This window comes from Larus michahellis, chromosome 4, assembly GCF_964199755.1.
Source record: "Larus michahellis chromosome 4, bLarMic1.1, whole genome shotgun sequence".
Taxonomy (NCBI): Eukaryota; Metazoa; Chordata; class Aves; order Charadriiformes; family Laridae; genus Larus; species Larus michahellis.
This window is the reverse complement of record NC_133899.1, coordinates 36,837,689-36,850,775: the sequence shown is the minus strand read 5'-3', so window position 1 is coordinate 36,850,775 and position 13,087 is coordinate 36,837,689. Positions and strand designations below refer to the sequence as shown.

At 53.4% G+C, this 13,087-nt stretch overlaps 1 protein-coding gene across 6 annotated transcripts in view; it reads right to left on the bottom strand.

Annotated features, from left to right (window-relative positions):
- Nucleotides 1-11,528, bottom strand: part of BCL11B (BCL11 transcription factor B) — a 97,210-nt gene extending 85,682 nt beyond the window's left edge. For 4 of the 6 annotated variants that reach the window (XM_074584040.1, XM_074584044.1, XM_074584041.1 and 1 more), the window contains exon 1: nucleotides 9,569-11,528. In XM_074584040.1, the coding sequence (XP_074440141.1) occupies nucleotides 9,569-9,626 (58 nt within the window). In that variant the 5' untranslated portion in view covers nucleotides 9,627-11,528. Of the gene's footprint in view, nucleotides 1-1,404; nucleotides 1,427-6,874; nucleotides 7,818-9,568 lie in introns of those variants that run through there. The other 2 variants (XM_074584042.1, XM_074584043.1) reach the window with 2 other exon arrangements.
- Between the last annotated feature and the right edge of the window lie 1,559 nt (nucleotides 11,529-13,087).

The following is a 13,087-nucleotide window of genomic DNA, read 5'->3' as shown; positions in this document are numbered from 1 at the left end:
TTTTCCATCCCACAGGACCAAAAGGCGGCAGAGAGAAAAGGGGGAAGAGGGAACGGTTTGGTGTCGGGCCAAAGCGCTGCGTGCGAAACCTCCCCTCCACAGGCGGTTTCTGCACAAATCGATAACGGGGTGGTTAAGGAGAGCGCCGCCAGTGCCTCTGCCGCAGGGGTGCTGCTGGGTGCCCTGCCTGCCCCCCGGCACCCCACCGCAGCCACCGCCTGCCCTGCTGCCCACCCCAGGGGGTGAAGCATGGGCTACCCCAGGGGCCACCCATCTCTAGGACTGAACTGGGGCTGCCCGAGATCCACCATGGTGCCCGGGCATGGGAAGCCACCCGCAAGCGTGCCACAGCACGCCGAGCCCGCTGTTCTCTGCGCACAGTCGCTGCTGTCTTGAAGGCACATCCAGAAAGAGCTCAGCCCAGTTGGGGAGCGAGCACAAAGAAGTGACTCGCTCTTCAGGGTGTTGGCCCAAAGCAGGCCTGAAAATGATGTCCCTTCAATCAACACCCACATGTCACATTTACTGTAACATCAACATGCTTAACGGAAATAGCTCGGATCACACGATCTCTAGCTGGGTTATCGCCGAGATCGGTGTTAGGATCCTCGCTGCACAAAGACTAACGCTGCTCAAAGCGGGCGGCGCGGCTCCTCACCGTCGAAGTTTATCAATAACCCGTTTCCAGAGCCCCCCCCACAGCTCCCTGCAGCTGCGAGGTGCAGAGCGGAACTTATGGCTGCGTATTGCATCAGCATCACACTCAGCAGTACCAGGCACTGCTTATCCACCATCAATTTTTAATTTTTCTGAGGACTGAAAAACAATTTTATGTAGTTTTTGGTTTTTTGGGGGTTTTTGTTTTTTTTTTAAATAAAGTCTGAGGCTGAGTTGGCCAAAAAGAGGCAACTCGGTGGGGAAGCCCCCAGAAGCACAGGGGCCCGCAGCCCTGCCTCACTTTCCCAGCCACCCTCAGGCATCTGCAAAGTGCACAAAGGCGGCCGGAGCAGCGGCAAACCTCCTCCTCATCCGCCGAGCAGCTGCCGAGCTGCCGCCGCCGTCCGGCCATCCACCGCCGCACGTCAGCCCGCTGTCTCCGCGTGCCGGACGGCAGCCTGGCACCGAGGATGGTGGTGGCCACGCTGGGCTGGCCATCGCCACCCACCCGCAGCGGTGCGTTGGAGCCCACCGTCCCCCCTCCCCGAGCCGCCCCCCACTGGGTACCGACAGTGAGGGGAGCAGCATCCAGCGGTGGAGGGAGGGTGGAGGGAAATAACCCGTTTTGCTCCAACGCCTTAACAAGCCCCACGCACGGCTGGGAGTTTGAGGACTCTCCTGCAACAGACACCGTTTGCAGAAGTAGCCCGAATCTTCTCAGAAAGCGGTTTAACCCTCTGTACACACCTGAGACGGAGCAAGCCCAGGCACTGCCACAAAGAGCCGGAAAATGCAGCAGGGTTTAGGGAAAAGACAATAAGCACGCCAGACCCAAATGGAACAAAAGCCAGGAATATCCAAGGATCCGCACGAATCTCCAGCACTTGTCAGATGTTATTTCATCAGAAACTATGTACAGTGTTAAAGAAGGGAGTGGCGTGTCTCCTCTTAAGTAAACTATACGTTCATAAAAAAATATTTACTGCTTTTGAGAGCGGAAAATGCATAGGCTCTTCTATAGACTGCAGAAGCTGTAAATCTCCGCAGATAAAATGGGATGTGATGATGTGATATAAAAGCATTCTTTGTTCCCCAGTGAATACATTCGTTTTATTTAAAACTAAACGACAACCAAGGAGAGAAAGGAGCGCTCAGTGCCACAAAAGGAGAAGGAGCAGTATTTGGGTACCGGCTTTTAACTGGCGTAGAAAAAGATATTGGAAGCACAGATTCTTACCCAAGGATTTAAAAGGCATGATCAAGATTAAGTAATTGGTTTTGAGCATGTATTAAACACACAACAGCTCTGTTCTTTCCTTAAATATCAGGCTCAAAAGAGACTGTGTTTCTCAATTGTGTATGGCACACTGTTGCTCATATACAATTTTCTTAAGCCTTTCTTTTTTACTTTCATTGAAGCATATTCATTATAACATTCAGCGAATTTATGGATTCTTCCAGTGGCTTAGTAAAAGGGGTCATAAAAAAGTTAAGTAAACCAGTGTGTTTTTTTCCTCTCCCTTAACTTTGGATTCCTTTTTTATACTGTGCTGTCTAGTGCTTAGTCTTTGGAAAGTACCTTGGGCATATCCAGCACACACACAAATTATCAGCTGCTCCACGAAAAAAAAAAAAAGGAATTTCTTGCACTGAGGCAACTACACAAAAGACTTGCATATGTCAAAAATACAGAACTAAGTCCCTGTGAATGCTGCACCATTAATCAAATCCCCGATCTGGTGTCACTTTTGCCAGTAAAATGATGATATTCTTCTAACCCCCTTCTACTGGCGCGTGCCTGCAACGCGTGAAGTGTGTCCCTCTGCTTTAATTTGTTTTCGAATAGCCTGCTTTAGGCATTTTTTATATATTCCTTGGAAAGAAAAAAAAAAGGGGGAGGGGGGGAAGCTACTACTTAAAGCTCCAGCAAGAGTCTACAGTACCAAGGCAGCAACCGCTTTTTGGAAGAGAAAACAGAAAGTGAGCAAATTTAACTGGTGTTCAGGAGCTGAACACACAACTGCCTCTGAGGCTGTAACCGTGGGTGCTGAGGAACGGTGTGCAGCCTGCCCAGATACATTTTGAGAAAGTAAATAAACACGAAAGAGGAAGGTGCTGTAGTAAGAGCAGCTGAATGAATCACGCATTTATCAATGCACGCAGTTATTGGTGTCTTTTTCCCTCCCTCGTTAAAAAGATACATATATATAAATCCATCCACAGCCAATGCTGATGCTTCACCAAGCACTTTTATGGTATCGCTAACTTTAAAGCAGGCAGTAACCCCCAGCCCCCGTTTATTTTTCTGCACACTTTCTCTGGAGACTGCCGAGGGGAGACCACATTCAACTGAGAACTGCAACGCAACCCTGGAGAAACCCAACTGCAACCAAAAAGAAGGAAATGCTCCGGCAAGGAGGCAGAGAGCCATTTTGGGGTAGCAGGTCTCCGCGGGGAGACTTTTCCACCAGGCTTCATCCTGGGGGAGTGGGGTGGGTGGGAGGCAGAGGAGGGAGCAGGAGGAAGGGGAGCACGGGTGTGCGTGCACCGGGTGGGCAGAGGCGGTGGGGAGGAGGAAAGGGGGAGCGTTGTTTCTCTTGGTAAAAGTTAACAGTCATGGAATGGAAGGAAAGCCACGATCGGCAAAGTTTGAGGTTTTGGGAGGGGAGAAGGGAAGGTTTTCCCCGTGGCTGGGGAACATTGGCATCATCAGCGGCCCAGCACTCTGCTCCTCAGCTTACCGGTCTGTCAAACGAGCTGGCTGCTATCTATATGCTTCCAACTAGCTCAATTCAAACATTAAATGAAGTAGAGAAATCATCAGATAAATTGCTGGCCCTCTCTACCCAAGAGTGAAGGGTTTTTGTACAGCTGATGACAGCCCTGATCTTTTGTCTGACCTAATTTACTTCTCTTTCAGGTTAGAATAAAGCGAGCTTTCCTGTCACGGGATAACCTCAGTCTACACAATGCACCCTAAAAATAAGAAGACGCTTGTGCGATGTTACCAATACCATAACCTGATGAATTTCTCAGGTTGGGTGAAATAAACATGCACTGATCAAAGCTTCCCGCGTGTATGCCATGAAATTATAGGTTTGAGCAAGAAAGCGTCCCGCTAAAGTCTGTCCATGACGCGCAAGCCGACTGCAGCAGAGAACGGCACAAGCCTGACGGAGCAGCCCGTGCGCTGCTCAGCAGCAACTTCTACATTACAGATGTGATTTTGTGTTTGTTTCTCTAGAAAAAAAAAACCAAAACAATGCTTATTTTCATTTGCAGGAACTGCAGATTTTTTGCTGTAAGGACCTGAGGATCAAAGTACGGTAAACTATCTAGTATCAAATCCTCTCAGCAGGGGTACGTGTGGCTTTCTGACATGTAATCAATGCCAAATTATGTACGTGTATGTCTGCTTTATTGCTGTACACACCTTCTCCTAGAACTCCAGCTTCCTCCCTCCGTGTTTTTACATCCACTGGAACAAACAAACGGATCTCCCTGGGTTTTTTTCCTCCCCCCACACACACAGACTCGCTCATGTACAGGTATCATTACCCCGATTGCTATCTGACAACAACAAATTGAGAATTTAAACATTGCATGTTGACAATAAAAGGCATTGTTAGAAACTAATTTTAATTAAAAACTCCTGGCCGCCCCGGTCGATTAATCACCGCGATTTGGCTAAAAATAGCTTTGCCTCGCTCGCAGCCCCTCTCGGCTAGGGCTACATGGATCCCCGCATGAAAATCAATAGTACAACTTTACAGGGAAAATGTTTCGCAGCCCCGGGAGCGGTGGGAGCGGTGGCCGTGATTTCCGCGGGCTGAGCATCCCGGGCCGGAGCCAGCCCTGCCATGCGACAGGCTGTGAGCTCCCCCTAGTCGCCAACACCCGCCACTGGCAGCCGGGCCACAAGGCAGGCAAGCAGGCTGGCGAAGCGACTCACAAAAAAAAAAAAAAAAGCCAGCAAAGTTTATTTTGGCTTGTATTAATTCCCCACCACCACCACCACCATCCGCAAACAACGCGAAGCGCAAAGCGATGCAGGTAGGAAATGTGTGGAAGAGAAGATAAAGTCTTTTGCGAGGCATTTTATTTTTTTTTTTTCTAGCGAAAAGATGTGCTGGCAGCAAGCTCAGCCCCGGGAAGAGCCGCTGAAGAGGTGTCAACTGAAGTCGGTAACTGATATCAATAATTTGTACTACTTCTACAAGCGCGCACTCCTCTAAGTCGTAATTATTGTCAAATATGCCACAAGACAACCCTTTGTTCTGCAGAGAAACATACATTTCGTGCAAGACAAGGGCTCCAACCATTCCCATTAAAGGCAGCCAGGTTGTAAAATCTTCAAGACTTTTATTTCTCAATATTTAAATAAGCCTGACAAAATATGCTCTGCATCTGCCGACCAGAAAGAAAATGCAAAATGTTTTCTCACCCGCTGTACCTCTATTTAAGCCACCGAGCACATCAACCAAAAAGGACGGAACAACCTACATCCACAATCTAGTTACTCCGCACCAGTTTTCAAAAAATATTTTAAAAGACCAGAAACTATGAAAATGTGCCAGTATTTTTTTTTTTAATCTTGTAAAGTCTGATACAAATATATTCAAATGAAAGGCAACCTGGAAGTCGACAGCACACAACATTATTTTTTTCCCTGTCCTATTTAAAACTAACACATGTATCATCTTTTAAAAGCACGTTAAGCTGTTCTGTGCACAACTATGTGGGTAGTATGAAAAAGTCAGCCATCTCCAAAACAATAATAATTTCCTCTCTAATTCTTCAGTCACAGCTTACTTCTCTTTGTATTAGAGTGGATTACATTGGTGTGGGTTTTTTTCTGTAGGAAAAAAAGTGCATTAATTGCACTAAATCTAAATGCATTTTAAGAGAAGCTCCTTGAAGCAATTTGCCAAACTTTGACATGCAAAAAATCATAGGTTTTTCTTTTAATTATTTTTAATGACTACATACAAATAGAAAGCGATAAAGGAAATTATTACTCTTCCTAGGGAACCTGTTGACCAGGTACTGAGGAGCCTGCTTGGGAAACCTGGCTCTCTACCTGGAATTGTGTGATTTTACTGTGCTTTTCCCTCCCAATCTTTGCTGCTGCTGCTCGACAGAAATGTTCTTGCTTTGCCGCCTTCTGCAAAACTGCTATCAGCGAGCTTTTCACATGCTCTCGCCTTTCACATTTCCTTCAAATGCAAAATGTGGGGCCAGTTTGAAAGCAGATTTCTCAAGTTAAAAAAAGAAGATCTTAAAGCTGGAAAATCAGCAATTTGAATCAAACCAAAATAACATTTCTTTGCACAGTGCAGCTCAACAGCTCAGCCTCCTCTTCTCTCCATCAGCCCCTCTTTTGCTTTGTCCACCCATTTAAGTGAGCTCAGCTACCAAGTTTGTTCTGGCCACCACCACCGAGGAAAGGTCTCTTCTCTCCATGTGCTTCCCCTCTTTTTGTCCCGCACACCCGTCCATTCCAAGGCTGCCTGGGTCAGCCTGGCAAGGACAAACAGGCCACTCCGCTTTGCAGTCTTAAAGACCACTGGGCTAATGAGAGGCTGCAACTCCGGAGCACAACTACCCTGCAGCCTCTCTGCTTTTTGTGTTTGTTTGTTTGTCTTACACTCAGGATCTAAACGTTTCTCTGAACACCAAGAGCATGAAACCCAATAAACTCCAGCTAAGCAGCGTCAGAAAACCCTTCTCTCTCTCCCCATCTCTCTCCCAGTTTCTCTTTCCTTGCCTGGCACAGACCGCCAATCCATCCTGAAATGCAACTCTCCTGACAGATGCCAAAAAGGGAGAGAGAAAGGGGGAAAAAAGAGCCCAAGCTAAACATGACATAAAAGCAAGACTTCAGAAAGCAGTCTCAATTCATCCCCGCTTTGGGGGCTTGGCTTGGGGTTGGCTTTATTTAGTTGCAAGTGTTTTGGTTTCCTATTCCGTTGCCCGCTACTTTCCAAACTCCCCCTCGCCAATGGACGGTCTCCCTGGCTGCTTTTCCCCCACACACACGAGTGACACCTTCCCGAGGAGTGCGAGGATCGCGGCCCCCCGCCCCGGCTCCTGCACAGCCTGCAGCTGGGGCTCAGCGCCTGTGCGCTGAAATGCCTGCGCTTCCTGCTCACCCCCCCCAGCCCCAACCCCAGCTTCACACCCCCCCCCGGCTCCCACCCCCTCCTCCCCTGGATACCTTGGGGTTTTTCTGCCACTGTTCAGTATGCAGCCTGATTTCTCCGCCAGCTTCCTCGGGATGGAGAGAGAGAGATAGAGACCAGAGGGGAGGGAGGGAAGCTGCGAACCGCTCTGCTCTCCATTCCTCCCCAGCCTCCCCGCTAAACCCATTCTACACGCAGCTCCTCGGCACCTTTTAATGCTCTCCTGCCTCATTATTTACTTTCAAGTAAAGCCATCAGAAAAGGAGACCAAATTGGAAGAACAAACCTACCTGGCTCTCTTCTCCACCCCACCTCCCCCCCTCCTCAACTCTCCCCCCCCCCCAGCAGCAACAGCAGCGAGAAAAGAAAATGTTTCACCCCTTTAAACAAATTCAGACGTGCGCAACAAACCAGATTTTCCGCACACCCCCTTTCAACACCCCACATCTCCTCGCAACTGAGACAGAAAAGAAGTGGGAAAAATTGCACAGGGCGATTTAGAGGGATTAGGTTGGTGCTGCTTTTTCTTAAAAAAAAAAAAAAAAAAAAGGAAAAAAATTAAGAAGCCACCAACAAAAAAAAGGAAATGCATTTTCCAAAACGGATGGTTAAAAACAAAAATGCAATTAACGAAGGGGAGGGAGTTGGGGGGGGGGGAATCCACCTTTTATGGTGATGCAAATCTGACTCCAAAATAACAATGAATTAAAAACAAACCCCCAGAAAGAGATGAATACCAGATGCATCTTCATTTGTGTTCCACCAGCTGATGGGCTGGGAGGGGGGGAAGAGGGGGGCGAGGGAGGAACGGGTTAAAAAATAAAAGCGCACACCAAAAGAAAAAGAGAAAAAAAAGGAAAGAGAGAGCGAAAGAAATTGAAATTTCGGGACACAAACCGTCCCCCAACAACCCGCCGCTACGAAAAGAAAAAAAATCTCACAGGAGGTGGAAAAATTATATACACATATATATCTCGATTCCCAAGGAAATCTTACAAACAGAAATTTATCACCGGTAACAAAGAAAGAGAGGAGCTCGCAAGCACCAAATGCTCCTGGCAGATGGCTCCTATTCTTGGCTTTCAGGGGAGGGGAGAGAAGCCGGGGGAATATTTTATTTATTTATTTAAATTCTTTAAAATCTCAACATAAATATTCGGATCCGCCGCGGCTCAGGCTCAGCCCCGGGCTGGCTCTGTGCGCTCCGCCGCCCCCCGCAGCACAGCAACTTGCGGACTCCTCTTAGGGAAGTGGGGGGGTGGGGGGGTGGGATGTCCGGCCGGCCTTCCCGGCGGGGTGCGGGGCCACATCCCGGCCTCCGCTGCCCCCCCCCAAACCTCCCCATGGTGCGCCGGGTATTTTCCATCACCCCCCCTCAAAACGGGTACAATGCTACAGGAGAGAAATGGGGACTCCCCTGAATCACCCCCCGTACCCCGGTGGCGGCGGAGCAGCGGGGAGCGCGGGGGACCCCGCATCCCGGGAGGCGACACACCCCTCCCCCTTCCATCCCCCCCCACCTCGCGGCATAAGCCCCGCGGGGCCGGGAGCAGCGGAGCGGGGCGCCCGGCGCGGGGACCTGCCCCCGGCTCTGCCCGCAGGCGCTCGCCCCTCTCCCGGGGCTCTAGGGCGGGGAACGGGGAGGAGGGGGGATGCTCGAGCTGGAAAGGGAGTGGGGGGGGCGCCTCCTTCCCTCCCCCCGCTTTTCCTTCCCTATTTTTTTTTTGGGGGGGGGGGCGGGGGCTGGGGTGTATGTGTGTGTTTTCATTTCACAATGGGAGCTTGGGCAAAGTGCAGCCTCCGCTCCCGCCCCGCCACCCGAGCCGCATTTCGTCCCCTGCAGCCCCGTTCCCCCAACTCGCTTCTACCCGCGCCCCCACGTCCGCACACCCCCACACACACCCCCCCGCCAGACACCCCCGCCCGCCCCTGGCCCTTCTGCAGCCCCTGCCCTTGCCTCTAGCCCTGCACCAAGCCTGCCTTCCCCTCAGCTTTGGAGGAGAGTTCTCTCCCCCCGCCGGCGATGCACCTGGGGCGGGCAGGGTGCAGCCTGCCCATCTACCTGCCCCGCGTCCCCGCAGCGGGGGGCTCGGCCGTCCGGCCCACCATGTGCTTCCCGTTAAGTGTGTGTTCCCCCCGCCTCCCCGGGCCGCTCCGCTTCTCCCCCCGACGCTGCCCACCTTGATCCTCCCCCCCCGCCCCCCCCCCCCCAGCCCCCTGGCCCGGCTGTCACGCCGAGGCGAAACGCTCGGCCAACTTTTCCCGGAGCGGGGAACGAGGAGCGGGGCCGGGAGCGAGCGGCGGAGCCCCGGTTGGGGTCACCCGATCCGGAGCGGCGCGTCCCGCACCGCCGCACCCCCCCACCCCACCCCCGGCCCTTTCCCCGCACACGCACCCCGTCTCTCCGGGGAGAGCCCCCCACGCCGCGCCGCGCTCGCCCCGCCGGCAGCGCCTTCCCCGCTCCCCGCCGCCCGCCTCACCTCCGCACCGCTGCAAAAACGCACGGCAAACTTCGGGCTTCTCCCCCCCCCTCCACCCCCAGCCCATCCCCCCCCTAGCCACACACCCCCCTCCCCTCTTTAATTCCCTTCTCCTCTCCCTCTCTCTGAAGTCATTTACCAGCTTTGGTTCCTCCTGGAGTCTCCCCCCCCCCCCCCCCGACCGCTTCCTCCCCTTCCCTAATTTTGCTCCTCGATTTCGGCTCGGTCTGGTTCCAAGTTCAAACTTACGTGTGATAATCTCTCTTTGTGACAAGTGCTGCGGGTTTCCCTGCTTGCGACGGGACATTGCCCTGGCATTTACACTGGCATCGCCTGGAGAGCTGCACTGGTTTAGGGGGATGTGTTGGGGGGCGATCCTCCTCGTCTTTTTTTTTTTTCCTCTTTCTTCTTCTTCTTCTTTATCGAGTTCTTCTTCTTTCGAAAAAAAAAAAGAAAAGAAAAAAAAAGCCTCCTTTTTGCTGCTGCTGTGGTGCACTGGATGGGATCTCCTCTCAATTAAAAATCATCATCATCATCAGGAGAAGCTCTTTCTCGCTCTTTTTTTTCTCTCTCTTTCACACACTCTGTCTTTTCTCCACTGCTTCTGCCACTTGGACTTCCAGATCTCTTCTTGAACTTAGGAGGATATGCACCGCCAGTGACACTTTTCTCTTTCCCTCTTTCCAGAGTGCTTGGCAAATTGGCAAGTGCGCTTTTCCACCAGGAGGATAAAAAAAGAAAAAAAAATAGAAAAAATTTAAAAAAGAAAAAAAGCAGTAATATAAAAAAAAAAAGGTACTGGAATTGGGATTGCCCACACACACAAAAATTGCCAAAAAAAGAAAAATGTTTTTCAGAGATTGACCCTTGCTGGGTAGATATATAGAGAGAATTTTTTTGAAAAGGGGTAGCCAAAACTGTGTCTCCTCTTTCCCAGTTCAAGTGGCACTGCTTTGCCCTGGTGCTTTTGGATTGCCAGTGCTCCTGCACCACTTTGCACTCTTCCCCCCTCGCCTGGCACTGGGACTGGAAGGAAGGAAGCCCCCAGTGCAGCTGGGCTGGTGCTGGCTATTACTATTATATATTGCAATGTGAAGATGGCGGAGTCCTGGTTCTCTGGGAGCGCTCTGTCTCTCTATGGCTGGGGCTGCCTCTGTACAATGGGATAAAATTCAAGTTCAAGTGCGGACGTGACGTTTAATCTGCACTAGAGACAAAAAGACCCAGAGAGTAGGAGCACTGGGGGCGACTAGCGGTGGCTTTTTAACATTGTACCCTGCAAGAGAACAAGAAACGCCACTCGCACACACCGCACACACACCCGCACACACACACACACACACACCACACATACAACACACACACGCTCGCACACAAACTAAAGCACATGCGGGGCTGGGGGAGCCGCTCCGCGCTTTGTGCAGCGCTGCTTTCTCCGGTACGCGGAGTGTCGGCAGCGAAGGAAAGCGGGGATGGATGGATGGATGGATGGATGGATGGATGGATGGATGGATGGATGGATGGATGGATGGAGGGGGTTGTGTGTGTGAGGGGGGAAAGGAATAAATCCGCATCCTCACGCCCGGCCAAACTTCCCCGCGCCCGGCGGAGCGGCGAGGGGGCGGCCGCCGGGGGCCGCGCTGGGGCTCCGCGGCCGGCGGCGGAGGGAGGCGCGGGCGGGAGGCTGCGGAGCGCTGCCCGCCGCTGCCGCTGCCGCCGCCGCCGCCGCCTCGCCGTTACTCATTGCGGCCACCGGTCTCCGCCGTCCGGGCTCGGCGCCGGGTCGTGCTCCCCGCCGTCCCAGCCCGGCAGCGGCAGCTCCCGAGACGGAGGGGGGGGGGTGGTGTCTCTCTTCCCTCCCGCAGCTCCTCGGCGGCAAGCACGGTCCCCCGGCATTTCTTTCGAACAGTTTTACAACAACACAAATATCTGTGTGGGTTGGGGAGAGGGTTTGGTTTTGTGCCTTTTTTTTTTTTTTTTTTTCCTCTCCCTCCCTCCTCTCTCCCTACCCGCAGCGTGATGGTGGCGGGACACGCGCGCACACACTCCCGATCCGCACACGCACAACATGCTCCGACCTTCTTCTCCCACACCCGCCCCCCCTTCCCTTCTTCCCTTCCCTTAAAATCCTGGCAGAGAGTATTTTTTCCTTGGAGGAATTAAGTCTCAGCTACGAAGCGAGAGACGCCGAGTTCCCAGGGACCGTATCTCGGTGTGCACTTTTCCTCCTGTTTCACACGCAGGTAAATGCCCACAAACTGCGTGCGCTGCTAACTTGGGAGATTCTTGGAAACCAACTTTTTCCCCTCTGCCTCCGCTCTCCCAGCCCATCTCTTGCCATTATTTATTAATTCCCCCCCCCCCCCCCCTCTCCCCAGACAAGGAAATTGTTCGGTGCAAACAGCTTTTCAGCACCAGGTCTGGACAGGGCGAGGGGAATGGGGGCGGGGGGGGGGGGGGGGATGTGGTGTGTCTGGGGGCTTGAAGGCAGATGGAGCAGAAACCCAAGAAACCCCAGCCTCCACGCGGAGCAGGCTAGGAGAGCCGCTCTGCAGTCGTGTCATTTACTTTCCACGTTAAATGAATACATTAATTTATTTCTTTTTTTTTGGTATTAAATCGCATGAGAGCCCGGAGGGGGGGACCAGAATTCGTCTCGGTGCCCTTAATCAGCTTTGAGTAGAATTTGGCTAAACAGCAACGCTCTCGCCTCCTCCAGCAAATCTGCCTTTTCCTCCCCACACCCGCCCGCCCGCTCACAGCTCCCAGTTCGGCGCTGCCAGCCCCCGGCCCCCCCCGGAGCCTGGCCCGACGGCACAGCGAAGGCAGCCGCCCCCCACCCCCCCTCCACCCCCCCCACCCCTGCCAGCTCCCAGGCCGGGCGAAAGGCGCTGGACCAGCCTTGCAGTGCCCTCCTGTGCCCCGGCTCAGCCCCCCGCCTCTATTTCCGCATGGCAAACGCCTAAAAGACATTTAACGGCGCTTAGGCTGTTTAGATTCTTCGCCGTGTGTGTTTTGGGTTGTTTGCAAAGAAAAATGAGAGTGGGGATGGCAGGGGCTGGGGGGGTGCGGGAGCCCCGGGCCCCGTTGGGGTCCTCCCCGGAGCCGGCCCTGGGTGGGCAGCGCTGTCCGAGCCTGCGGGGGCCGGGATGCCGCACTCTGTCGGGGGGGGGCACGGAGGGAAGGGGCTCCCCTCCGCTGGCCTCCGCACCCGCGGGGAAGGGGGCTGCCCTCACTTCTCTCCCCCCGCCTTGATCCCCCCTCTCCTCCCGGCTGGCGAGGCTTTGTGTGGCTGTGCCTGCCCTGCAAAGCGCCGCCCGGCCCGGGTGAGGGGGCCGCTCCGCGAATCTGTGGCCGCGGTCACGGGTGGGTTGGGGGGAAGGGGGACGAGGGTGTCACGGGTGTCGCTTTCCACGCTCGGGGGTGCAAAGTCCGGCTGGCAGCGGCTGAGGCCGTTTCTCAGCGAGCTGCAGGAAGCTGCACCCCTTCGGAGCGCGGCTTATCGGGAAGTTACGGGGCATCATCTGTTGATTAACCAGTGGCTCCCAGTGGGCACCGAGAGCAGGAGATAAGGGCCGGCAATGATTGACCAGGCGGCCGGCCCGGCTGCTGGGGGCGGCGGGGCCGATGGAGCCCCCTCCCGCCCGTAACCGCCTTGGCCGGCTGCGGGGGGCGAGCCCCCAGCCTGCCTCCTCCTCCTCCTCCGCCGAAAATACATCCCAATAGGGGGGAGGGAAAAAAAAAAAAAAATTAAAAAAAAAAATTCCA